The 27,452-nt window shown below is 41.6% G+C and overlaps 1 protein-coding gene and 1 pseudogene across 6 annotated transcripts in view; one reads left to right on the top strand and one right to left on the bottom strand.

The window, feature by feature from the left end:
* The window catches only part of LOC140191232 (dedicator of cytokinesis protein 7-like), a 216,037-nt gene that overhangs the window by 134,097 nt on the left and 54,488 nt on the right, over positions 1 to 27,452 (bottom strand). For all 6 annotated transcript variants that reach the window (XM_072248433.1, XM_072248432.1, XM_072248431.1 and 3 more), the window contains exons 7-14: positions 21,524 to 21,609; positions 15,444 to 15,510; positions 14,124 to 14,273; positions 13,866 to 13,946; positions 12,292 to 12,448; positions 10,381 to 10,505; positions 10,131 to 10,224; positions 8,128 to 8,290 (exon numbers count right to left, since the gene is read on the bottom strand). In XM_072248433.1, the coding sequence (XP_072104534.1) occupies positions 8,128 to 8,290; positions 10,131 to 10,224; positions 10,381 to 10,505; positions 12,292 to 12,448; positions 13,866 to 13,946; positions 14,124 to 14,273; positions 15,444 to 15,510; positions 21,524 to 21,609 (923 nt within the window). The remainder of the gene's footprint in view (positions 1 to 8,127; positions 8,291 to 10,130; positions 10,225 to 10,380; positions 10,506 to 12,291; positions 12,449 to 13,865; positions 13,947 to 14,123; positions 14,274 to 15,443; positions 15,511 to 21,523; positions 21,610 to 27,452) is intronic.
* Positions 7,065 to 7,622, top strand: LOC140191102 (large ribosomal subunit protein eL18-like; annotated as a pseudogene).

Genomic DNA, 27,452 nt, shown 5'->3' on the forward strand with positions numbered 1-27,452 from the left:
GCGTCTTTTTCACCTCCTTCAGCGTTCATTGATTGAATGTTTTTGTAGAAGGCATTACCCCAGAGGTTCACATAACTTTTTGAACCTAGACTGTGATTGTTTAAACAGTGTAATTAGTATTGACGAGAAGTACAATTGTGTATTTTTGTGTATTATTAGTTTAGACAGACTGTGTTTGTCTATTATTGTGACTTAGATCAAGAACAGACCACATTTTATGAGTAATTAATGCAGAAAACCAGGTACTTGCAAAAGGTTCACAAACTTTTTATTGCATCTGTATGTGAACACCGATTCTAACATACGATATGGCAGTAGTATATACACAGTGTGATCCTAAATCCTCTGCATTATGAAGGAACTTACAAACATAGCCACTGAACACACCCCTTAAAAGGTAAAATCCCAGGGATTTTCAACAAGTATTGTCATTTATTACCATACTCCCTTTGAAAATGTGATGCATTGTGAGAGGTGGTTAAATGAACAGAAAAGCATTTTTTTTTAAGGTAATTTTTCAGTGCATTAGTGTCCATCACCTGATAAATATTCAATCCCCATTCAGTTAAATGCACTCATTCACTATAATTAATGTTAATAATCCTTAATGATTATCCTGAAATTCATGGAAGTTTGTATTGCTCTGTGCAAGAACAGAAATACTTGAAAGCAGATTTTTTTAGGGCTGTAAATATATTAGGTTAATGGTCAAGAACCCTGTACTGCATTTATTCCAACAGCTGTCATTGTTCAAAATGCCTGAAGGGCTTCAGTACTACAGGTACTGAACCCAAAAGAGTCTCTGGGCATCACATTGACCCAGATTTATACACTTCTGCAAAAAAGCAATGAAAAGCACACACCAAACAGATGGAATTCTATAAAGTGGAGCCTCTGCAGACCTAGACTCATGCACCCAAAAAACAAAGTTGCTGGAATCAACATAACTGAGATTTTTATCTTGCAACTTATTTTAAACTTTTGAATTATTTAAAATTATGTACCATTTATCGACTGTAAAATCTGTCAATTTATGCAAGGAACCATGCTTATATTGTATAGCTCTGGAAAGAAGTGAATGTACATCCACTATAGTTCTCTGTGTTGTTCAAGACACAATCAAAGTTTAGCTTAAGCACAAGGGATTCTGCAAATGCTGGAAATCCAGAGCAACACACATAAAATGCTTCAGGAACTCAGCAGGTCAGCCAGCACCTTCCGACCTACTGAGTGGATACTGAGTAATAAGATTGGAAGGAAACCATATAAATTAAATGATAATATTTGGTGCGACGGCAGCGCACGCGGTCACTTCGGTGATGTCTGTTATCTGTCAAGTAGGGGACTATGCACAATTCTGATTTGATGGAGACAGATGTGAGAGTATGGAGGAACATCTGGAAAACTTCTGAAATGCCCGCTTACTGCCGCTGCTACTGTGTGGTAACTGGAATCTCCGGAGCTGAAGGCCCCAAAATCCTCGGCTTTGAGTGTTTCAGCGGCCGGGGCAAGGTCGAAGGCGCTCGGCAGAGGATGGCGCTCGGGAGGCTGTATCGGAGCGGCTGGTCGGAAGCTCAATGTTTTCCGATGGATGGACTCAGTGTCGGCTGTGGTCAGCTGCTTCCAAAGCATCAGCAAGTTGATGGTACCTGGAGGTTTATGGCAGGGAGTTTCTCCCTTTTGCCGCCTGCTATCAGAGACTCGGGGACTGCTGAGACTTTATTTACCGTGCCCATGGTTTGTTCTTCATCAAATTATGGTATTGCTTTGCACTGCTGTAACTATATGTTATAATTATGTGGTTCTGTCAGTGTTAGTCTGGTTTGTCCTGTTTTCTGTGATATCACTCCAGAGAAACATTGTATCATTTCTTAATACATGTATGCATTTCTAAATGACAATAAAAAGACTGAGTGTTCTCATAATCTAATCTAAAAGAGCTCCACTTTCTCTCAAAATTGAATCGAGGATCGAAAGTTCTACTTCTAATTTTTTCCAAACTAAGACATAACGTTACTTGGGAAAACCACTGAATTAATGTAGGGACAGAGATGTCTTTCCATTTCAATAAAATAGCCCTTCTTGCCAACAATGTAACAAATGCAACTACATGTCGGGCTGAAGATGAAATACCCTGAATATGATGCGGAACTACCCCAAATAGAACAGTCAGTTATTATTTAACAAAAGAGAGCCTATCCAAAATATTTCCTAACATAGACAACTAGGTGCACTGTGGAGAGTGTTCCAACTGGCTGCATCACAGTCCAGTAACGGAGGGGCCACTGTACAGGACTGGAAAAAGCTGCGGAAAATTGTAAATTTGCCAGTTCCGTCATTGGCAATAGCCTACCCAGCATCGGGGACACCTTCAAAAGGTAATGCCTCAGAAAGGTGGCATCTGTCATTCAGGGATCCACTCACCCAGGACATGCCCTCTTCTCGGTGCATCTGTAAAAATTTGTGACTCTTTGGTGACATAACAATTCTCCTCAAACTTCCAATGAAATATTGCCACTGTCATGCCGCCTTTGTAATTGCATCGATATGTTGGGCCCAGGATAGATTTTCAGAGATGCTGACATCCAGGAACTCAGAACTGCTCACTCTTTCCATTGCTGATCCCTCGATGAGTGTATGTTCCCTCAACTTACCCTTCCTGAAGTTGACAATCAATTCCTTGGACTTAGTGACATTGAGTGCAAGGTTGTTGTGACACCACTCAACCAGCTGATCCATCTTGCACCTGTACGCCTCATCACTACCATCTGCAATTCTGTCAACAATAGTTGTGTCATTCGCAAATTTATTGAGGGTGTTTGAGCTATGCCTAGCCACCGAGTCCTGGGTGTTGAAACAGTAGATCCATGGGCTACGTACACATCCAGGAGATCTTCCAGTGTTGACTGTCAATGAGGAGGAGATATTACTTCTGATCTGCATTGACTGTGATCTCCCAGTGAGGTAATCAAGGATCTAGTTGCTGAGGGAGGTACAGAGGCCCAGACTTTGGAGCTTGTTCATTAGCACTGAAGGTACGATTATGTTGTACACTGAGCTGTACTCAATAAACAACAGCCTGATATAGGCATTGCTATTGTCCAGGTGATCCAAAACCAAGTGGAGAGCCAGTGACATTGCTATAGATCTATTGTGAAACAGGCAAATTGCAACTTAGGCAGGAGTTGTTTCTAGTCATGATCAACCTCTCAAAGCACTTCATCACAGTAGATGTGAGTGCAACTGGGTGGTAGTTACTGGGGCTGCTCATCTTGCTCTTCTTAGGCACTGGTACGATTGTTACCCATTTGAAGCAGGTGGGAACTTTTAAATGCAGCAGTGAGAGACTGAAAATATCCTTGAACACTCCCACTAGTTGGTTGGCACAGGTTTTCAGAGCCCTACCAGGTATACCATCAGAAAGATGTTCTGACGTCAGTCTCCAAGACAGAGATCATAGGATCACCAGGTACAGCAGGGATTCGCACAGGTATACATTTATTCTGTTTTTCAAAGCGTGCATAAAAGCTGTTGAGCTCATCTGGGAAAGAAGCATTGCAGCCATTCATGACATTAGGTTACACAAGCCCTGCTAGAACTGATGTGCTTCCGATTCAGTCTCTAACTTCAAGCAGAATTAACTTTTTGCTCTTATAAAAGCCTTCCATAGGTCATACCTGGACTACTAGTATACCTCTGGATCACCGGTCTTGAAAGCCTCAGATCTATCCCTCAGCAGATTATGAATCTCCTGGTTATCCACGGCTTCTGGTTTGGGTATGTCTGGTATGTTCTTGAAGGCACGCTCTCATCCACACAGGTCTTGATAAAGTCGGTGACGACTGTGGCATATTCATTCAGAATCAAAGATGAATCCCAGTATATAGTCCAGTCCACCAACTCAAAGCAGCTCTTTAGGTGTTCCTTCACCTCCCTTGATCATACCTTCTTAGTCCTCACCACTGGCGCTAGGGTCTTTTGTCTCTGCCTGTGCGCCAGGGGTAAAAGTACAGCCAGATGATTGGGCTTTACAAAATGTGGGCATCGACGGCACGGTAAGCTTTTGATGGTGGCATATCAGTGTCAAGTGTATTGGCTCCTCTGGTTCCACAGGTGATATGCTGGTGGTAGCTGTTCCGAAACTTCTTCAAGCTGACCTGTTTGAAATCCCTCACAATGATAGGGAAGGCATCAGGGTGCACTGCTTCATGACTGCTGATCACATTGCCTGCTGACCTTCGCCAGAGGTAGAATGTACACCGCTACTAGGATGATGGTGGAAACCACTCTCAGCAGATAAAATGGAGAACAGTTGACCATTAGATGTTCTAGGTTGAATGAGCAGGATTGAGACAGAACCACCACATATGCGCACCATGATGAGTTAACCATAAAGCATACTCTACCTCTTCTACCTTTAAAAGACTCAGTTGTCTTGTCTTTTTGATAGATAGTGAAACCATTGAGCTGCAGGCTGTGTCCAAAATGGCAGGGGTGAACCATGTTTTCATGAAGCAAAGTGCACACCCATCTGGAACTGCAATCTTGCTCTGAGGCCTTCAATTTTATTTTCCAGAGACTGTACATTCGCTAGCAAGATAGATAGGAATGGGGGTCTAAGGGTTCTGCGTTTCAAATGCACCCGCAGACTGGCTTGCAATCCGTGCTTCCTTTTTCTTAAAGGGGAATTGCACTCACAACCTGAGCCTGCAGTCTTTGAGTATCAATAGATTAAATTTTTTAAATGTCCTAAAACAATGGTGCTTACTGAAGTACCCATGGCTGTGACTGAATTGCAGCTGTAGTAGTCCTAATCAGGAATATCTGATGATTCCCACCAGAGCTGCATGCTAAGAATTGTCACTTGTCAGCACTATTTTGTTACTTGTGAATTGTCCAGATTTACATATTAATTGGCCACTAAACTTGTCACAGCTAGTTACACTCAATAATTTACAACACTACTGCAATTTTAACTGTTAACCCTTGCGTCATGTACGCAAGTTAACTCTAAGTGATCAAATATCCATCACTATCATTCCATTTCTTCTTTCTGAGTTGTCTGTCACTAGTGCTGACCAATGTCAGTGTGACCTGTGAGCGAAATACAGCTGAAAGATTTTAGTAGGTTAGTGGGTGAGGCATAATCCAGCAAGACCCGGCATATGGGCTCAATGGACATGATTAAAAATTCAGCAAGAACACAGAATTGTTTGAACTGAAGTTGCATATCAATGTGATGTCACTAGAGAGTCCTCAATCCAGACCTCCAAGGACACCTAGTGGCCAAACTCCAGTAGTACCATATTAGAACACAGACTATAAAACACAGGAGCAGAATTAGGCCATTCTGCCCATCGATTCTACTGCACCAATCATGGCTGATGTTTTTTCAAAGCCATTTTTCTGCCTTCTCCCTATAATCCTCAATCCTTTTAACATTCAAGAAACTATCAAACTCTAGCTTAACAGAGACATAAGAAATTCTGCAGAAGCTGGAAGTCTTGAGGAACCCACAAAAAAAAAGTTGGACAAACTCAGCAGGTTTATGGAAGGAAATGAACAGATGACACTTCGGCGCAGGACAATTTATCAGGATGAAAGTCAATGTTGTTCGAACTCTGCCTTACATACACCTTGGCCTCCACTGTCCTCTGTGGCATTGAATTCCAAAGTTTCACTGCCCCTTGGCTGAAGAAATTCCTCTTCACCTCAGTTTTAATGGGACATCCTTTTATTCAGAGGCTGTGCCCTCAGATCCTAGACTCTCCTATTGTTCACTCTAGGCAGGCCTTTTTTACATTTCAATGTGATTTCACCCCACCCCACCCCACTCCCTGAACTCCATCAAGTACAAACCCAGAACCATCAACAACTCCTGCACTCTATCTACATGGAGCATCGGACAATTGTTCGCACATGTAGCTGGCTGCGTGTCTATTTTGCTCAGTTAAGTAGTGAGTTAGATGGTCATGGGTTCAAGATCTACTTTAGAATTTATGGTACGAAATTCAGATAGATTTCAGTAATAAACAGTCAATGAGCTGAGCAGCAGCTGTGGGGGGTGGGGGGAGGACCTGTTGATATTTCAGGTGAAAATCTTGCATCAGGACCAAGAGAGGAGAGAGAAATAGCTGGTATAAAGAGACGGCAGTGGTGGGATACGAGCCAGAGTTGATGGGAGATTTCACTACAGAAAATAAAGACTTATATTTAATAAAGGATCTTTCAAAGCTTCAGGATGTCCGTATAATTTATTTCTTTTAAGTGTGGATCCTATTTCTGCATGGTAAATTCCTAGAGTGATTAGATAAGACTTATTTTTCCAAAAAATGGCATTGAAGGATAGATACTGGACTCTGAGAATCTTCCACCAATATGTTAACTCTATCTTGCCGCACATGCGTACTGTCCTGCTGAGCATTTACAGCATTTACTATTTCTATTATAAACACTGGACATCATGAGGGGATAGTCTCCAACCCTTCAAAATAACGCTAGAGGATTTTCATGTCCCAAACAGCAACAGGCATCAACTGAAAAATCTCAACAGAAAGGCAGAGGAAGTGCTACAAAACAGATACAATGTTAAATCAAGCTCTCAGCTCTCCTCTCAGGTGGATGCAAAAGGAGGAGATTGAGCGTATATAAAACACCACTAATAATATTACCCGTTCAAGTTGCTTTTGGGACTTGAACAGACACAAATACACACATTTTTTATAACGGTTAGAATTCAAAAATAATATTTCATCAGCAGTTAAATATTTTAGAAATAAAGCTGAAGAAAATCAAAATAACACCGAACATCTGAAATAGAATTAAAAAATACTGGAAATACTCAGCAGGACAGGCAGCCTTTGTGGAAACAGAAACAGATTTACTGTTTCAGGTTAAAGAGCTTCATCAGAATTGGAAAAGAAAGAAAACAACAGTTTTGAGATGTAGAGAAGGTGGGGAACCTTGGATAGGACAAAGGGGACATCTCTGACAGAAGAGACAAGGGCTGCCATTGAGATTAAAATTAACTGGTAATGCTCTTCCCGCGACGATGACCGAACAAGATGGGGATCGACATCTGCCACAACAAGGACTGCAAGGTTCGCTGTAGACATATACCTCTGCCTGCTGACCAAGCTCTACAGGTTCCTGGCTCGTCGCTCTAACTCCCCATTCAACAAGGTCGTCCTCAAGCGTCTGTTCATGAGCCACACCAACAGGCCTCCACTCTCGCTGGCTCGCCTGATCCGTAAGATGAAGCTGCCTGGACGGGAGAACAAGACTGCCGTGGTGGTAGGAGCAGTGACAGATGACGTCCGAACCTGGGATATTGCGAAACTGAAGGTCTGTGCCCTCCGTGTGACAGATGTGGCCAGGCACCGCATCCTGAAGGCAGGAGGGCAGATCATGACCTTCGATCAACTGGCACTAGCTGTTCCCAAGGGTCAGGGTACTGTACTGTTGTCAGGACCTCAGAAGGGACGGAAGGTATACAGACATTTCGGACCGGCTCCAGGAACTCCGCACAGTCACACCAAGCCTTACATCAGATCCAAGGGCCGCAAGTTCGAAAGGGCAGGAGGGTGCACAGCCAGCCGGGTATACAAGAACTAAGGCATTACTCCCCTCCTCTTGTTAAAATAAAGGACTATTTCTGAAAAAAAAATTTTAAAAATCAACTGGTAATAAAAAAAGTGGAGACCAAGCAAGAGGGGAGACCTGGCTAGAGGGGGAAAAACATAAGCAAATGAGTATAAATGCATTGAAAAGAAAGGAGTTATAGAAACTGCAGATTAACTACTGTTGAGTGCTTTAAGCATTCATATTACAGAGGGGGGAATTTTCTTTAATAGATTGTCTTATAGATCTTTAGGATATTCTTAAATACTTTATGACCACTGAATTACTTGTGATTTGTTCTACAGAAGGGAAACACAATAGATTAGTTGCATTCAGCAAGGTCCTACGAACTTTAGTAAATGTCAAATGCTGTGTTGATGCTGCACTGGTAAACATTAGAGCCACTGTACAACACAAGATCATCAAGATTCTTCTCCTACATGCTCCATTACACTAGAAATGACACAAACCAACTCTCAACTTAATATGAATAAGACTTATTATCACCTGTATGTAGTATATGGGACATAGACCTCTCTTGCTGGAAACTCCAGGATCTCTTTAGTTGGGCGAACTCGTGGATCTGGGTATGGTTTGACGTGTAGCAGCTCAGGAGAGAGACAGTAGTGTGGACTTTCAGGAGCAGGGGATATATCAATCTTTAGTTGAGCTACAAACAGAGTAGAATTATTTCAAAATGTATAGACAAAGCAAAGAAATACACAAAACAAAATGTTTCTTCCCCTTCTTCTGGGGTGAGATTGATGCCAGTTTGCATATGAATGCTTGGGGGGGGGGGGGGCAGAATCACAATTTTTTTGCACATGCAACTTCTAAAAACAATGATTATACACTTAATGGCATTTTATTTGTCCGTACACCAGCTCATTAAAAATCAGCCAATCATGTGACAGCAACTCAATACATAAAAGCATGCAGACATGGTCAAGAGGTTCAGCTGTTGTTCAGACCAAACATCAGAATGGAGAATAAATATGCTCCAAGTGACTTTGACTGTGGAATGATTGTTGGTGCCAGACGGGCTGGTTTGAGTATCTCAGAAATTGATCCTGACATTCCTATAAAAATTTCCAATCCAAGCCAAACATTTTAGGGGTTGAAGGAAAATGTGAAATATGTTGTACTATACTTTAGTTCCCAGTGAGTGTATGGGGTGCCCAGGAAGGGGCAGCACCACTGGTGAAAGGGCTTACGTCCATTCTGGGGGCGGCTCACTCACCTTCGGTTCCCTCTGAACACTTAACTCTGACCTGTGGCTCCAAGTAGTTTTTTACATGAGACAGTGGCCACACTCTGGTACACTGCTTCGACAGGCAGGCTAATTCTGGTGAGAGTAGACGGCAGGCCTTGTACCCTGGTGAAAGGGACATGCCTGTCCTAGCATGCAAAGTCAGTTCTGGCAGGCTGGGTGAATGAGATCAATAGTGAGATCCAGCAGACAGGAAGGCGGTTCGGCAGCAGTTCATGGAGAATAAAGGGTATGAAAAGGCAAAGAAGTCATGGTCATCCACTGCAACCAAGTTAGACCCCAATTGTGATGACTACTCATACCACTAGACCCGGCTTCCAAGGTCGCGAGAGTGGAACTGCCCCTGTGCAATAGCTTTCTCACTTTAAAAACTCTCCTGCACAGGTTTCTTCGTGTAGTTCACATCATCACAACTGCATACTTCCGGAAACAACAGACTATTTAATTATCAATCAATTTCCTATTGATTTCAACAGGATTTGATGGACGGGACAAATACCACTCACAGCCAATATGCTGGTAGACCATTTATTTACTCTCAGAATGCAATCTAATCAACCTTACGTTGCCACCTCTCCACTTCTAAAATCTGCAAGATTCATTCAGTAAGCAGTGATATGTAAATTGCCCAAGAAAGGTTACATCTTGGAAATTTACCAGTGTGGTTTGTACATATAAATATCTAAACACTATTTTAGCTTATTTCGCAAGGATGATATTTAGTGTTAGATATTATACCCAAGTGGTCAAGTGGTTAAGGCGTTTGTCTAGTGATCTGAAGGTCGCTAGTTCGAGCCTTGGCTGAGGCAGTGCATGTGTCCTTGAGCAAGGCACTTAACCACACATTGCTCTGCGACGACACTGGTGCCAAGCTGTATGGGTCCTAATGCCCTTCCCTTGGACAACATCAGTGGCGTGGAGAGGGGAGACTTGCAGCATGGGCAATTGCTGGTCTTCCATACAACCTTGCCCAGGCCTGCTCCCTGGAAACTTTCCAAGGTGCAAATCTATGGTCTCATGAGACTAATGGATGCCTATATTATACCCACAGAGTTTGGATAGGTTGTACAGCAAATTCATTACTTCAAATGTAAACACAGTCAAACCGGTACTGAGCACAGCTATATAATAATGCCAGGATCAGCAAAAAAGGAAAACAGCAAATGTGCATTTCCTCATTATAGAAAGCCAGTATAGTTACTTATTCCACCTTCTGATGCTTCAGCGCTGGGTGAGTTACCTGTCACTGGGCGCAATCTCCTCAGAACAGAAGAGGGTCTCCTCATGTCTGCTAGAAACTTGTACAAGTCTTCGTCACTTAAACGGTCCCCTTCCTGATGAAACAAGGAGAGTGGTACATCAAACCCTGAGCTTGAGACTGCTTCATTGTTAGACAACGATTGAAAAGCATAATTATCTTGGAATCCAGTCACTGAACACGATAAGGAATACTTCTTTTGTGAGTTGCTTACTTTAACTTGATTAGTTACCTGTTTGAAGAAGTTTGTGACTGTCAGAGTAGCTGGCCGAAAGTTGGTATAGTTGCAGGCATCATCTCCAAGGCTCATTCTTTCAAATGTCCTCTTCTTCCGGTCTGTCCATGTACCCTTTCTCTCTAGAAACAATACAAGAGTAAAATGAACATTTCTACTATGGCTGTCATGCAATTTGCTCCAATTATCAAATGTAAAATGATAACAATCACAATCACTGGGTGGTTTGCGTCAGTGCTTTAGTTAGAGCTCTTAAAGCTTTACAAGTAGAGTTTATTTTTAGATACAATGTTTTAGTGTCTGCTCTAATTCCCATTTTAATGAAGCAATTCCTGCCTTTTTGAACTACCTTGCAGGAAGGTATGAGAAGGAATTTCTGTACCAAGAGGCTGGTGAATCAGAGGAATTCATTGCCACAGACAACTGTGGAGGCCAAGTCATTGGGTATATTTAAAGTGGAGATCGATAGCTTCTTGATTAACAAAGGTGTCAAGTTATGGGGAAAAGGCAGAATAGGGTTGAGAGTGAAAACCAATTAATCAACCATGATTAAATGGCTTTGCAAACTTGGCAGGCTGAATAGACCAATTCTTCTCCTATGTCTTATGATGGTCCCATATCACAACAATTTTGCTGCTTTGGATTTATGGATGGAAGAAGCTGTCACGTCAGTTCACAGAATCTGCTGTAGAATGTGAATACTAAACTGGTGTAAGTCCAGCCATTTTATTGGTCTGTACTGGGGAAGCAATAGTCACAATTAAATTAAATCGTTCAGCCTCTGCTGACCAGAGAACATAACTTGAGCAAGTTTTTGAGAAACTAAGAGAAAATGGTAATCCCAGAAATAATTCTTGTGTTCAAATTATTCCAATGCCTTCGCCAGCCCTCTTATTTTAATCTCCTTGAAATATTTTGAGACCTTTGGATTATTCTATTTCCGACCTCTTGCAATTTAATTTTACTTTTCTCTCTAGTAATAACCCTTCCTTAAGCAGTCCATTCTTGAAGGGTCTTGGCCCGAAACATCGACTGTACTTTTTTCCATAGATGTTGCCTGGCCTGTTGAGTTCCTCCAGCATTTTGTGCATGTTGCTCGAAGCAATGAGATCCTTTTCCTAAACCATCCTGCTGGATTCATCTCTGTCTCCTTCTGACATCCCTTAATATTACTTCCTTACATTGGAAATCAGAATTCATTAAGTTCTGGATTGTTTATGAATTAAACCAGCACCATCTAGGTTAGATTTAACCTAGACAGAATGAATGACATAATGATCCAACAGTAATCCCCCCCAAGGGGAGTTGCAAACTCAGATTCGGACAAGACCCTAACACATTTTTCTGCTGCCTTGTGTCAAATTTTGTCATTAAAGCATTGAACCATCTTAGTTCATTGAAAAAGTTGAAGGTGTAATATAAAATGCAAAATATACTTTAAAAGTCTGTTTCTTCTGTAAGACATATTGCTGATCTGATCATAAGACAATAGGACATAGGAACATAACTAGATCATTCAGCTCATCACCTCTGCACTGTCGTTCCATTATGCCTGACTATTCCTCTCAAAACCATTCTCCTGCCTTACCATAACCTTTGACATCCTTACTAATCAAGAACTCATCAACATCTGCTTTAAATATACCCAATGACTTGGCTTCCACAGCTGTCTTTGGCAATGAATTCCATAGATTCAGTACCCTCTAGCTAAAGAACTTCCTCCTTATTTCTAATCTGAAGGGATGTCCTTCTACTCTGAGGCTGTGCCCTCTGGCCCTCACATCCACTCTGTCTAGGTGTTTTAATATTTGATATGACCCCCCCCCCCCCGCCCATTTTCTAAAATCCAGGGAGCATGGATGTAATAAGCATCAAAGTACACTTATTTGAGAGCAAGCATTATCTCACCACTTTCTGAGTCAGAGGAGTCACGTTCCAGGCTCCCGGCACTGTTCACTATGTTCATGAGGTGGATAGCAGTCCATGCAAAGGGCATCCGGAACTTGCCCAATCTGTTGCAGAAGTGCTCTGCTTGATTCTTCAGTTTTTCTACCTTCTCCTTATGCTAGGGACAGTAATGTAAACAAGGAAAACAACGTTCATAATCTTTTTCCCAATCTGCACAGCGAGAGAAGGAAGATCAAGGGGAAAAGAAAGACAGGGATGAAGAAATGAACTTGCATAAGTGACAGAGTGAGACAAGTGATTATTTCACATAGCAGTATATTCTTGGAAGCATCTCACTTATGCTGTTAAGTTAAATACACATCTGTTACATTCACAACAATTCTCAAAGAAAGGATTCAGATAAATGTCACCAAATAAATAAAACGGCAGCAGTGTAGCAGTTAGCATAATCACTTTACACCACCAGTAATCACTGATTGGGCTGTGATTCCGGCAGCTGCCTGTATGGAACTTGTACGTTCTCCCTGTGAGCCCATGGGCTTCCTCTGAGTGCTCCCATTTCCTCCCACGTTTCAAAGAGGTACAATTAAGGCTTGGGTTAGTGAGTTCTGGGCATGCTACATTGGTGTCAGAAGTGTGGTGATACTTGTGGACTGCCCCCAGCACAATCCTCAGTGATCTGAATTGACACAAATGATACACTTCACTGTACGTTTCGAAGTACATGCAACAAATAAAGCTAATCTTTAGAATCTCTTTGATTGCTTATTCTGCTTCTAGTTAATAGTTATAGAAGAATATTGACCAGGACACTAAAAGAACTTCATGCTCCCTGTGAATAATATCATGGAATCTTTATTGTTCGGCTAAACTGTTGGAGCAGATTGGTGAGAAGTTGATGTCTAACAATGCACTCCCTTCACTCTCCGCTTTCCACAGGAATTGCTCCCTTCATGATTCCCTTTCGTCCCTCCTGGCACATATCCCTGCAAGTGACAGGAGTGCTACATTTTCTTATTTTCCTTACTCCCTCACATCCATTCAAGGCCCCAAACACTCCTGCCTGGTGAAGTAACACTTCACCTATGAATTTATTTGGGTCATCTACTGTAATCAGTGCTCCCAAAGTAGCCTCCTTTACATGCTGAAACGTGGTGTAAACTGGGGGCACCGCATTGTCTAAAGGGATTCTGTTCTGAATGGATTTCTTTGCGTTCTGAGGCTGTGTCCTCTTATCCTAGACTAATGGAAACATCTTCTCCATGTCCACTCTGTCTATTACGAGAGAGAGTAGACCCCCTCCAATGCCACCACATCCTTTCTTAGGTAAGGGGCCCAAAACCATTCATTATACCCCAACAGTGGTTTGACCAATGCCTTATAAAGCCTCTGCATTACATCCTTGCTTTTATATTCTAGTCCCTTTAAAATGAAAGCTTACATTGCATTTGCCTTCCTTACTACCAACTCAACCTGCAAGTTAATCTTCAGGGAATCTCGCACTGACTCCCAAGTCCCTTTGCACCTCTGATTTCTGAATTTACTGTCCATTTAGAAAATAATTTCCTCCTCACCTTAGTAGAATCAGATTCCTTCATAACCATGTAGGGTTCAGCGCATTCCCCAATGTCACCCTGCTGCAGAACTTTTTCAAGCTGTATTGGAAAGAATGATTGTGCACTAAATGAAGATTGTTCTATACTAAATACACCGAATTTAGCAATGACAATGAGCATGAATATTTGTTAATGATCAGTATATAACAAGTTGAAATCCAAATCCAAAAAAGGGTTAATAAATGAGGATACTTCACAGGGAAATTCAGTTCTTACCTTAATTACCAGGAATATGTCAGTGGAAGGATAAGTGATAGAGAAGATGGTAGACCTGGCCAATGTTGAGATGGCAGCGTGGGGATTATGAGGCCGGAGAAGGGCTTTCATTTGATCAGAATTCAAATCAAAGTAGAAGTTTTCTGAGATCTACAGCAAATGGCAGGAATAACATCATTAGTTTAATCAAAACAATTTGACAGCTGCATGTCTAAACCTAGATCACAGCTGGAAAGAATTGGAGTTGGTTTATTATTGTCACATGTACCAAGCTGAAGTGAAATGCATTATCTTGTACAGGTAGTACAAGGTGAAAAATTATCAATGCATAATCAAGTGTAACAGTTACAGAGAAAATGTAGTACAAGTATTTAATGAGGAGGAGGATCACAATGAGGTAAATTGCTAGGTTAAGAGTCCATCTTATTGTGCTAGGGAACCATTCAAAAGATTTATAAGAGTGGGACAGAAGCAATCCTTGAGCCTGGTGGTATTTCATTTTTATTTGGAGATTTTAAGTTATGTTTCCATATAACAATAGGGACAATTTTGGTTACTATTACAATTGGGATATGCAACGGTGTAAAATTCCTGATCTAAACTCAGATCTATGATGACAACTGCATCACATAATTCCTCTGGGAATCCGATGTTATGAATGTTACATATACAGTTTCCACATTTGGCTGGACATTGACATCTGCCAGGCTTGTTTATAGTAAGCTTCTGCAGCAGCACGGTCCACAGCTGGTTAGTCTCCAGTGTGACCAAGATTTTAAGTCAGAACTTCATGGGTTCAAGTCCCATCCCAGAAAATAGAGCTCAAAATTGAAACTGACAATCGAAACTGAGAGAGACTGCTTTGCTGGAGGCACTGATAACAAACCAAGCAGAAGATACAATAGCCTGAACGCAAGGACAGCTTCTATCCAGCTGTTATAAGACTACAGAAGTCCCTTGTGTGATATTAGAGACTCTTGGCCTCACATCATGGTCTTGCGCCTTACTGTCTTCCTACACTGCACTTTCTGTATAACTATAACAATTTATTCTACACTCTGATAGTATATGCACCCTTGTACTATATCAATACACTGTTCTAATAAAATTATCTGTTTAGATGACAGGAAAAACAAAGTTTTCACTGTCCTTCAGTACATAATAATAAACTCATTGAGCAAAGTTAATTTAAATATTTTTAGATCTTCGCCATTGTCGTTTTTCTGTCACCCCACCACTTTCCTCCAAGACCAGAATGACATCTATATTGATGCAAAAACGTAACTATATATACAAAGGATTTTATTTTCAGTCACCAACCTTTTTCTTTTCCTTCACGTCGTACAAAGCAAGAACTCCAAATATTGGCTCAATTTCAATTTCAAACCTTTGAAAAAAGAGCAGAACACAGAAATGGACTTCGGTAGTAGAAATAAATGTGCAGACTATTTTCTAAACAGGAAGAAAATCCAGGAATCTGAGATGCAGAGGGACTTGGGAGTCCTTGTGCAGAACATCCTGAAGGTTAACTTGCAGGTTGAGTCAGTGGTGAGGAAGGCAAATGCCATGTTAGCATTCATTTCAAGAGGTCTAGGATACAAGAGCAAGGATGTGATGCTGAGGCTTTATAAGGCACTGAAGAGGATCTAACAGTTTTGGGCCCCTTATCTCAGAAAAGATGTGCTAGCATTGGAGAGGGTCCAGAGGAGGTTCACAAGGATGACTCCAGGAATGAAAGGGTTATCATATGAGGAACGTTTGATGGCTCTGGGTCTATACTCGCTGGAATTCAGAAGGATGAGGGAGGATCTCTTTGAAACCTTCTGAATTTTGAAAGGCCTAGACAGAGTAGATGTGGAAAGGCTGCTTCCCATGGCGGGAGAGTCTAGGACAAGAGGGTACAGCCCACAGCTTCAGGATAGAGGGGCGCCCTTTCAAAGCCAAGAGGCAGAGAAATTTCTCTAGCCAAAGGGTGGTGAATTTGTGGAATTTGTTGCCACATGCAGCTGTGGAGGCCAGGTCGTTATGTGTATTTAAGGCAAAGATTGATAAGTTCTTGACTGGACATGGCATCAAAGGTTACGGGTAGAAGGCTAGGAACTGGGGTTGAGGAGATAAAAAAAAAAAGGATCAGCCATGATTGAATGGTGGAGCAGACTCAATGGGCCAGATGGCCTAATTCTGCTCCTATGTCTTATGGTCTTAAATCAGAGGAAGGAAGAAGATCTTTTGCTACAGCATACAGATCTATCTTGATATTTTGGAATACCGGTTATCTGAGAAAGCGAGTGAGCGTGTGCAGCAAATGAATAAGAACCAGATGAAACATCAACAAACCAACAATACATTGAAGACAATGTACTATGTTGTGACTCCATTGTACAACATGTTATTATCCTGAACAGCAGACAAAACATTCTTTATAGTTTACAGTTAGGTATGTTAACTGGATTCTTACAAAACCTACAAGCCATGTAATTCTGATTGCAGACTGCAATCTATTCAATCTCAACTCAAAAAAAATCTGATTCCTGCCCTTCCATATGACTACCTGTCATATTCACTGCTTCTCACTGACCCAGGTAAAAAGGGCTTTGAGCAATCTCATTCCTATTTCTGGAGTGTTCGAAATTCAAGGTTGGCTAATATTTGCTAGCAATCCCATTCCAAATGGGAAAGGGAATTGTCACTGGCTGTTCTTCTGAGAATAGGTATTAGCCATAACCTTAAAATAGATAGAAACATTAACATTCACCTCAGCTAATCTACAACTTTCCAGAGAGTAACGCACATAAAATGCTGGAGGAACTCAGCTGGCCAGGCTTTATTCCATAGCTGGCCGGCTGAGTTGCTCCAGCATCGTGTGCGTGTGTTGTTCGGATTTCCAGCATGTGCAGATTTTTTCTGTTTGCGCTTTCCCGAGAAATTGACAATAGGCACCAAAAATTGAAACCCATTCATCTTTAAATCCCTCAACCCAGCTCTGCAGTGACCAAGGGAAACAAAGAGCTTCACTGGAAATTGTGCAAGAGAATGGCAATACTAAAAGGAAGAACAAGTAATAGTAGGAATGCTTGACCCATGCAGGGGAAAGGGAGGGTCATTATTCATACCATTCCTCCACTATCAACTCTGCTCTTAAACGCATCTCCCCCATTTCACGTACATCTGCTCTCACTCCATCCTCCCGCCACCCCACTAGGAATAGGGTTCCCCTGGTCCTCACCTACCACCCCACCAGCCTCCGGGTCCAACATATTATTCTCCGTAACTTCCACCACCTCCAACGGGATCCCACCACTAAGCACATCTTTCCCTCCCCCCCTCTCTGCATTCCGCAAGGATCGCTCCCTACGCTACTCCCTTGTCCATTCGTCCCCCCCATCCCTCCCCACTGATCTCCCTCCTGGCACTTATCCATGTAAGTGGAACAAGTGCTACACATGCCCTTACACTTCCTCCCTTACCACCATTCAGGGCCTCAAACAGTCCTTCCAGGTGAGGCAATACTTCACCTGTGAGTCGGCTGGGGTGATATACTGCGTCCGGTGCTCCCGATGTGGCCTTTTATATATTGGCGAGACCCGACGCAGACTGGGAGACCGCTTTGCTGAACATCTATGCTCTGTCCGCCAGAGAAAGCAGGATCTCCCAGTGGCCACACATTTTAATTCCACATCCCATTCCCATTCTGACATGTCTATCCACGGCCTCCTCTACTGTAAAGATGAAGCCACACTCAGGTTGGAGGAACAACACCTTATATTCCGTCTGGGTAGCCTCCAACCTGATGGCATGAACATCGACTTATCTAACTTCCACTAATGCCCCACCTCCCCCTCGTACCCCATCTGTTACTTATTTTTATACACACATTCTTTCTCTCACTCTCCTTTTTCTCCCTCTGTCCCTCTGAATATACCCCTTGCCCATCCTCTGGGTCCCCCCCCACCTTGTCTTTCTTCCCGGACCTCCTGTCCCATGATCCTCTCGTATCCCCTTTTGCCTATCACCTGTCCAGCTCTTGGCTGCATCCCTCCCCCTCCTGTCTTCTCCTATCATTTTGGATCTCCCCCTCCCCCTCCAACTTTCAAATCCCTTACTCACTCTTCCTTCAGTTAGTCCTGACGAAGGGTCTCGGCCTGAAACGTCGACTGCACCTCTTCCTAGAGATGCTGCCTGGCCTGCTGCGTTCACCAGCAACTTTTATGTGTGTTGCTTGACATTAGTGAACAATAAAACTTTCAAACTGCAACTATGCTAGGACTAGAGTTTATCCATCTGCCTAGCTTAGGAAATTGGGGACTTCTCAAGTGAGGGCAGACTAGTGACTGCATGCTTTTCCGAAGTCGTAACATTTGTGCTCTGTGCTGTCAGCAATGTGTTTTGCACCTTGATCACTGTTTTATTTGGCTACAATCACGAACAGTTGAATGATATTTAAACAAGAACAAGGAAATACAATATAATAAATGAAAAACTACAGAAAAAGACTGACAAGCAACCAAGGTGCAAAAGAAAACAAACTGTGCAAATACAATTAAAAAAAGATTTGGTTGGTTGGTTGACTATCTATCTATCTAGATAGATCTAGACTGAGAACCTGAGTTGCAGAGTCCTTGAAAGTGAGTCCTTAGATTGTAGAATCGGTTCAGTTGATGTGAGTAAAGTTATCCCCTCTGGTTCAGGAGCCTGATGGTTGAAGGGAAATAGCTATTCCTGAATCTGATGATATGGGACTTCAGGCTCCTGTACTTCCTTCCCGATAGCAGCAGGAGAAAGATGGCTTGCCATGGATGGTGGCAATGCCCTTAACAAACAGCCTGCAGATATCCATGCCCAAGTTCACAGAGGAATTGCTCGTACATACATGTTTATTCTTAACATAAAGCAGAAGCTTTAATGAACAAAGCAAAGAGTTAAAACATGAAGCTTGCAGCTTCTGCTATATACTATCACTGGGAAAAAAGAAAATAAACTATAAATTGAACTCTGGATGAAGTATTTCACATTAGTGTTGCAGTTCGGAAGGTCAAGTGTAAAGTGACAGTATACTGTTAATGGCTTGACCCTTAACAGAGTTACGTGCAGTGAGATCTTGGGGCCTAAGTCCTTAAGCTCTCTGAATATGGCAACATAGGTGAATGGAGTGGTAAAGAAGGCATATGATATGCTTGCCTTTATTACTTAAGAAATTGAATTCCAAGAGACAGGAAGTTTTGTTGCAGCTTCTAAAACTCTCAGTAGGCTGCATCCATATTAAAGGAAGAACGTCAAGGCTTTGGAAAGGATGCAGAAGAGGCTCAGCACCTGCATCTAAGGAAAGTTGGACAAATTTGGATTGTTTTCTCTGGAGTTGTGGAGACTGAGTGAAGACCTGATTAAGGTTTACAAGATTATGAGAGGCATAGAGTGGACAGCCAGCATTCTTTTCTCAGGTTTGAAAAGTTAAATACCAGAGGGTGGGTGGGTGTGTGTGTCTGTGTGTGTGTGTGTGTGTGTGTGTGTGTGTGTCTGTCTGTCTATATATATACACACACACACACACACACACACCACCCCCCCCCCCCACCGAGTTGATAGGTCTTTACTTAATAAAGGTGTCAAAGGTTACAGGGAAAAGGCAGAAAAATGGGATTGAGTGGGAATAATAAATCAGCCATAATCGAACGCCAAAGAAAATAATTCTGCTAATATGCTTTATGTTCCTATGGGTGACTGGGATGGTGGTAGAGGCAAATATGATACAGGCATTCAAGAGGCTTCAGGATAGACACATGGATGTGCAGGAAATGGAAGGATATGGGCTCTGTGTAGACAGAAGGATTAGTTTAGTTGACATTTGCTTACTAACTTGGGATTTTTATCAATTTAACCGAGAATTTTTATTTGTAAATCGCATGCTTTTTTTTTCATAGTAGAACCCCAATAACAGGGAAAATTATAAAACATAAAAAAACCAAAAATTCAAAAATTGAAATGTCAATAGGTCCCCCTTTGCTCAGCACCTGGTTGGACCACCTCTCACAGCCAATAATCCTTATTGATAAGTCTCTATTAGCTTCGCACCACGTGATATCGCAAGATTTACCCACTCCTCTTTGAAAAATTGCTCAAGCTGCGCCAGGTTACTTGAGGAGCAATGGTGGACAGCAATCTTGAGGTCTTGCCAGAGATGATCAATTAAGGTTAGGACACTGACTGGACCGCTCAAGGACATTGATTTTCTTCATTTGAAGTCACTCCATGGTTGCTCTGACAGTGTGCTTTGGATCATTGTCCTGCTGAAAGAAGAGCTTCCTCCCCAGTTTAAACTCCCTGTATGTAGCGGCATTCATCTGCCCATCAATCCTGACCAGATTTCCAGTCCCTGCTGCTGAAAAGCACATCCATAGCATGATGCTATGTCCACCATACTTTACAGTAGGGACGTTACCTAGCTGAAGTGCACTATTACATTTATGCCACACATACTGCTTAGTGGTAAGGCCAAAAATTTCCACTTTTGTCTCATATGACCAAAAGCTTCCTTCCACAACTTTACAGTATACCCTCTTTGTGCAATGCCTTAAAGATGTGGAGCCATGACTTCATCTCCAATTCCAGCCACTGACTTCTGCAGCTCATTCAAAGTGACTGTTGGTATCACAGTAGCCTCTGTTACAAGTACAATTCTTCTCCTGCAACCAAGTTTAGAGGAGCAGTCTGACCTAGGCAGTGTGGCTCTGGTTTCATATTTTTTTTTCCCCCACTTTTTCACGATGGACTGCACTGAACTCTGAGGTATGTTCAACGCCCTTGAGATGGCCCTGTACCCTTCCCCAGATTTGTGCTTCTCTAGATCATTTCCCTGACTTGCTTTGAATGCGCTTTTGGCTTCATTTTGGTTTGGTCTGTTGAAAATCTATCATACTGTTGGACCTTACAGAGAAGTTGTATTTATTCTTTCGAATTCATTGAAAACAGGTGATCCTCCAATTTTCTGTATCAACAAATTGGGTGAGTTGGTAAGGTAATATACAGTATTACACACGAGAAAAGTTACCATAGTAATTACAAAGCAGTTGAATGCTTTTTCAACCTCACAATTTTGGTTTTTAATTTTTAGTAAATTGCTAATAGGTTTTGGATTTTATTGTCTTGATTTGACATGATGCACAATGTTTTGTAGATCAGCTCAAAAAATCCTACTTCAATATATATTTAGAAAATTAGACAGTAAAATTTGAGAATAGTTATGGGGGCTGAATACTTTTTCAAGACATTTTGGAAGTGTGCTACAGAAAACATTTCTTCAACTTGAGCTTTACCCAAGCCTGAGATTTCATTATCCATAGTCCTACTTTCTGTTCAACACAACATGGGGAGATGTTATGTGTTCTTAGGTAGTATTTACTTACTTCAGTGACAGACACTTCACAAGAATTCTTTGCCCAAAATGTTCTTTAGGGACTTCAGGAGTACAAGATCGTTCTACAGCTTCATCCTGCCAGTGCAAAAAAAATACAATCAGCTCAGGAATTCTGTAAGCTTATGTGTTGCTGTCTTTATAAATTAATAGAGATTAATGTGGCAACCAGATCTATTCTTTCATGATGCTAGAATCATCTGCTTGTTCCTATTTGCAAGTTCTGTTTTGGTGTTAAAGTCTGCCTCCCCTTTCTGGACTCTGTCCATACTTCTCTGTCTCAGTAAAACAGACACCACCCATCCTGGACATCCTCTTTTCTCCCCTCTCACATCAGGCATAAAAGCATGTACCACCAAGCTCAAGGACAGTTACTTCTAAATCTATTAAATGTTTCTCAAATACAATAAAATGGACTCCTGACCTCATAAAATATCTTGGAACCTTATTGTTTATCTGCACTGTACTTTCTCTGTAGCTGTTACATTTTATTCTGTATTGGTATTGTTTCATCTTGTTCTGCCTCAATGCACTGTGCAATGACTGGGTCTGTATGAACAGTGTGTAAGACAAGTCTTTCACTGTATCATGGTACCCATGACAACAATAAAACAATTCAATTCTGGCACTGGCCGTTAATAAAATACACAGAGTCTAGAGGTTTTCCAGAAGGCATGGGTTCAGACTTGGGATACCTGCTGTTAAACTTATTCTGTTAATGCTTGAATAGCTAACCTTCAAGAGGACCACAGCCTTGTTGTAGGGTTTGGATGCTTGTGTGCCTAAATGACCCAGAGAGCTATGTTGCCTGGAGTCAGACTCTTGTGCTTTGGCTCTTGGTAGGGTCACCCATGCCAAACAAGTGAAAGGGTGGAGGACAAACTAAGAATAGTATACCAAACTAAGAATGGTTTGGAGGTTCAGCTCAGGGCTAACAACCCTGACTGAACAAAAAACAATTATTACGGAAATAGCAATGAAGAATCCTTCTCTTCAGACAGAGATGGAGGACCTTCATTGCTGCCCTAAATGCCAGCGGTGTAATGGAAGTAAGTTAGAAAGCTAAGGGAGGGGCATGTTCCTGGTTTGATACTTACTGCTCCCATATCAACAAATGCAATATTGCTTCAGAGGAGAACAATAAGGACACAGGATATGGGCATTATCAGGAGCAACAGCAACTGTCTTGAGCAATTCATCCTCACACAAGCACTATACTACTTTCCTGTCAACATCCAAGATGACATTAGATTCAGAATCAAATTTAATATCACTGGCATATGTCATGACATGTGTTGTTATGTGGCAGAATACTTGGATTTCTGCATCTTTTCGAGTAAACTTCCAATTAAGAACATATTAGAACCCGGACCAACTGTTACAATGAAATACCAGAAAGGTTTTTGACTCAGTCGATATGAAAGTTAAAGAAAAATTAACATAAGAACAAAGAGTAGGTCATTTAATGCATTGAGACTATTTTCCATTAAATTAAAGCTGACTGGTAATAACCAATGCTTTTTTCTTCTATATTTCTTTACATCCTTACTTATTATTCTCAGCCCCAAATTGTAATTAACCCAGCAAACACTGTATTTGTCAGAGATCTGGATTTCCTTTGTGTGAGAAAGTGCTTCCTGAATTCATTAGTAAAGAAAGAGCCACTTTAAAATTATGGTCCTTTGTTCTTAATTCTTCCTTCCAGTCCTAATTTCTATCTACATATCTTTTAATTATCTAAAGGATAAAGATAAGGTTATTTGCCACATGTACAGCGAAATGTACAGTGAAATACGTCAATGACTAACCCAGCCTGAGGACGTGCTGGGAACAGCCCACAAATGTCGCCATGCTTACAGTGCCAAAATGGTATGCCCACAAGTTATTAACCCTAACAGTACATTTTTTGGTCCGTGGGAGGAAACCACGCAGTCATGAAGAAAACGTACATTCCCACAGTGATGGAAGTTGAGCCCCGATCAGATAACCCTGGTGCTGTAACAGCATTATGCTAACCATTACACTACCATTCTGCCCCTCTATCATTCAGCATCTCTATCAAACCATTCCTTAACCTTTCAGTTTAATACATAATGTCATATATATTTACCTAATACTTTGGATATCTATTGCACAGTATTCTCATTCAAAATAAAATCCAGGTATAACAGTACCTCCCCACCACTCGTTTCATGTTTAATACATTGAAGAAGCTCAAAGCAGAGGTAATGACAATCAATAAACATACAAGTGCTGCCAGGAGGATAGAACCAGCATAGAAACCGTGCTGGGCACAGCATTCCAAGATACCGTCAACACTAAGACAAACCATTATTATAACATCTGCTCGGTGAAGGTTGGGAACCACCTGATGACATCTGCTCCTGGCTGAAGGCTACAGTTACCTTATAAGGTAACTGGAGAATGCACCCTAACAGGTATATGTAACAAGTGCTGCATCCATCTTTGATTGGTAATGAAGAAAGGACTGAGTTTACTGAATTGTGTCTTTTCTGCTTTGCATCAAAAAGCCTTAAGTGTTATAGAAAGTACCAGTCTTTTAAGTGACTATGATTTCAGAGTTAGTATTCAGGTTTTGAAATATAAATCACGTGCATCATTTGGCCATACCGTAATAACTCTTTGCTACTACAGCATTCATCAATTGTGAGAAATGGTTGAACACATACATTTCAGTACATTTTAAGTCAAATTAATTCGTGATCAGCAAACAGTCTATTGGAGGAAGTCAGCAGGTTGAACAGTGTCTGTGGAATGAAAGGAACTGTTGTCATTTCAGGTTGAAACCCTGCTTAAGGTTAAGTCCCCGATGCAAGGCTTTAGCCAAAATGTCTTCTCACGTTTGCTTTCCTCCCACAGATGCTGCTCAACCCACTGAGTTTCTCCAGCAGATTGTTTGCTACTCCAGAGTCTAGCATCTGCAGTTTCTCGTGTCTCCATTCTAATTCCCTAATTTGATCAGGTGTACATATAGATTGCATCGATGGACTTTCTGAAAGTGTTAAAGTGTGGATAATTACACTGCCGGACCAATGCTTTGCTGCACTATTTCCTGAGCACATCTAGAATTCTGCTAATCTCTTGAATGTTTCCATACCTTAAGCTCCACTGGAGTTGGCCATCTCAGTCTCATGACAAATCGTATGGTTCTGGTGGATTAGCATATGCCACATGTAAACAGGAAGTGACTCATGCTGTGAGATTAGGATCCCAGGCGGAAGGTAAAAGGGACATGACACATTTTCCTAACAGGCAAAGACGTAGTTCTTTTTCTATGCAAACACAAGAGATGACAGGTGCTGGAATCTGGAGCAACACAAAGAATGCTGAAGAAGCTCAGCAGGTCAGGTAGGATCTACAAAAGGATATGAGTAGTTGACGTTTCAGGTCAAGACCCTTCATCTGGACCAGAATGAAGGGCCCAGATGAAGATCTTGTCCTGAAACACTCACCATCTATTTCCCTCCATAGATGCTGCCTGACCCACTGAATTTCTCCAGCACTTGTGTAGCTCTTTCTGTAGCTCAGTATATTAAACTATAAACTATTATTGTGAATAAAATAGATTGCATTAGGCACTTCTCATTGAATAGGATCATTTTATTTGGACAACTATTCCCAAATGGGAAGGACAACAAATAAAGCTGTAGATGGCAGGCTCCAAGTAACTGTGATTTTGCTTTGGGAGTTACTGATCATATCTTTAGTAACCAGAGATCAATGGAATAGTTAGATCACTTTGTATTTGAATAATACAAACATGGTACAAATAGTCCTCTTAAATGCGCATTCTTGCTGCTTGTGAGTGCTCAAGTGCACACCCATATGCACACGTCCATGTATGCAAATGCATATGTGCAGATGAATGCACAGATTTGGTGGTGGGCTTCAGAGCTGCATTCAATAAATAATATTTACTATGTTGCTCACTAGGTGGCATCAAAGCTCCTAATATTTAGTTGATCTCTCAACTGAATGAATTTCTTTAGATTACATGCAGCAAGACACAAAATGCTGAAGGAACTCAGCCGGCCAGGCAGCATTTTGGTGGGAAATGGCTAGCTGGCATTTAGGGTTAAGACCCTGCATCTGGACTAATTTCTGTCCTGATTCATCCCAGATGAAGGGTGTTGGCCTGAAACGTTGACTGGTTATTTCAAATTCAACTTCAAATGTATTGTCATCCAACCATATATGTACATGTAGACCTCCAAACAAAACAACATTCCTCTAGACCAGGGTTTCCCAATTAGTTTTCCGCAAGGACCAAATTATGTCAAGCATGCCAAGCCAAGGGCCAAAACTTCCAGGGCTTTTTTTTCATTGCACCACTAAGCTGTTTTATGGGCAGATGTTGTTGTTGCTGCATTACCATTACTATTATTATTAGTAGTAGTAGTAGTAGTAGTAGTAGTAGTAATAATTTAGGCCTGGGATTCTCAAAGCCTGTGTTGTAGGTCACACAAGAAAAAAAAATGCACTCTTGAAACAAAATAAGTCCAAAACCAACCATTTAATTATGACTCTAGCTATCTCAACTGTCAGCTGTCACATTGAGAACTCATCTGGGACTTAAAATACACACACACACACACACACACACACAATGTAAACATGATAGTCTTCACCACCTCTTCCACACAAAGAATTTTAGTTGTACTGCCTTTTCCACTGTTCCTTTTCTCTCATTTAATCTATTTGTTCCTTTTAATTATGCTATGCAGCATTTGAAGTATGAAGTGTAGCTATAAATGAAATTATCAGTATTATTGTTGTTGTAATATTATTATACCGCAATAAGATTGACAAATGGACAAAAATAAATTGATTCACTCACCAATCAGTGAGGGGAGTGACAGTGACGAGATGAGGCAATCCTTCTGATGTCGGGTCTGTATTCTGTTGTGGCAATACTGAGGCACTGGCCAAGATATGCATTGGAGAATCTATTTCTGTCCTGGTTCTTGATAGAGTTCATTGAAGAAAATGATGACTCACATATGTACGTGGAGGGGAACAGTGTGAGTAGGACAACTGCAATAGCTCTCGTGTTTTTGAATTGAGCTTGGGGAACCACGTTGATCCAAAAATCACTCACCCCAACGTCCTCGTGTTGTGCTTTGAGCAAATCAGATGTTCCCATTTCCAAGACCTCCATCTGAAGAGTTGCTTCACCTATGGAAGGCACCAGCCTTTTGGCCTCTGCAGTCCACTGGCCGTCAGCTGAAATGGAGAACGGCTGTCTCAGGAAGAGGAGGATGTTACCTGAGAGTTTAGGGGAGTTTTCAAATCGTTCCCTGAAGTTTTCTGCTAGGTTCATCACAAAACCCTTCATCACTGGATCCTCCTGCATTTCGTTCTTCTCGCAATGCTCCCACAGACGTGGAAAGTGTAACTTTCTCCCATGAATGTCTCTCTCCAAAAGGTTCAGCTTTGACCAGAAAGCTTCAATCACCTCGTACATGTCTGCAACAGTGTGGTTGTTGCCTTGTAATTGCAGATTAAGTTGATTTACAGGAGACATGATGTCACACAAAAAAAGAACACGTGCCATCATCTTGTTGTCACTTAAAAACCTCTTAAATCCTTGGGCTTTTTGGTTCTGCAGGCTGCATAAAAATGACACAAGCTCATCGCGCAGATCACACACCCTCTCCAACACATGGCCTTTGCTCAGCCAGCGAACATCATTATGCAGCAAAAGATCTTTGTGTTCCGCTGACATTTCCTCCAGCAATGCTCTGAAAAGGCGATGTTGCAGACTAGAACTCTCACGAACAAAATTTACCAGTCTCGTCACAGTAGCAGTCCCCAACCACCGAGCCGCGAGGAAACGATATGAGTCAGCTGCACCTTTCCTCATTCCCTGTCATGCACTGTTGAACTTGAACATAGGGTTG

The sequence above is a fragment of the Mobula birostris genome, chromosome 32 (assembly GCF_030028105.1).
Source record: "Mobula birostris isolate sMobBir1 chromosome 32, sMobBir1.hap1, whole genome shotgun sequence".
Lineage (NCBI taxonomy): Eukaryota > Metazoa > Chordata > Chondrichthyes > Myliobatiformes > Myliobatidae > Mobula > Mobula birostris.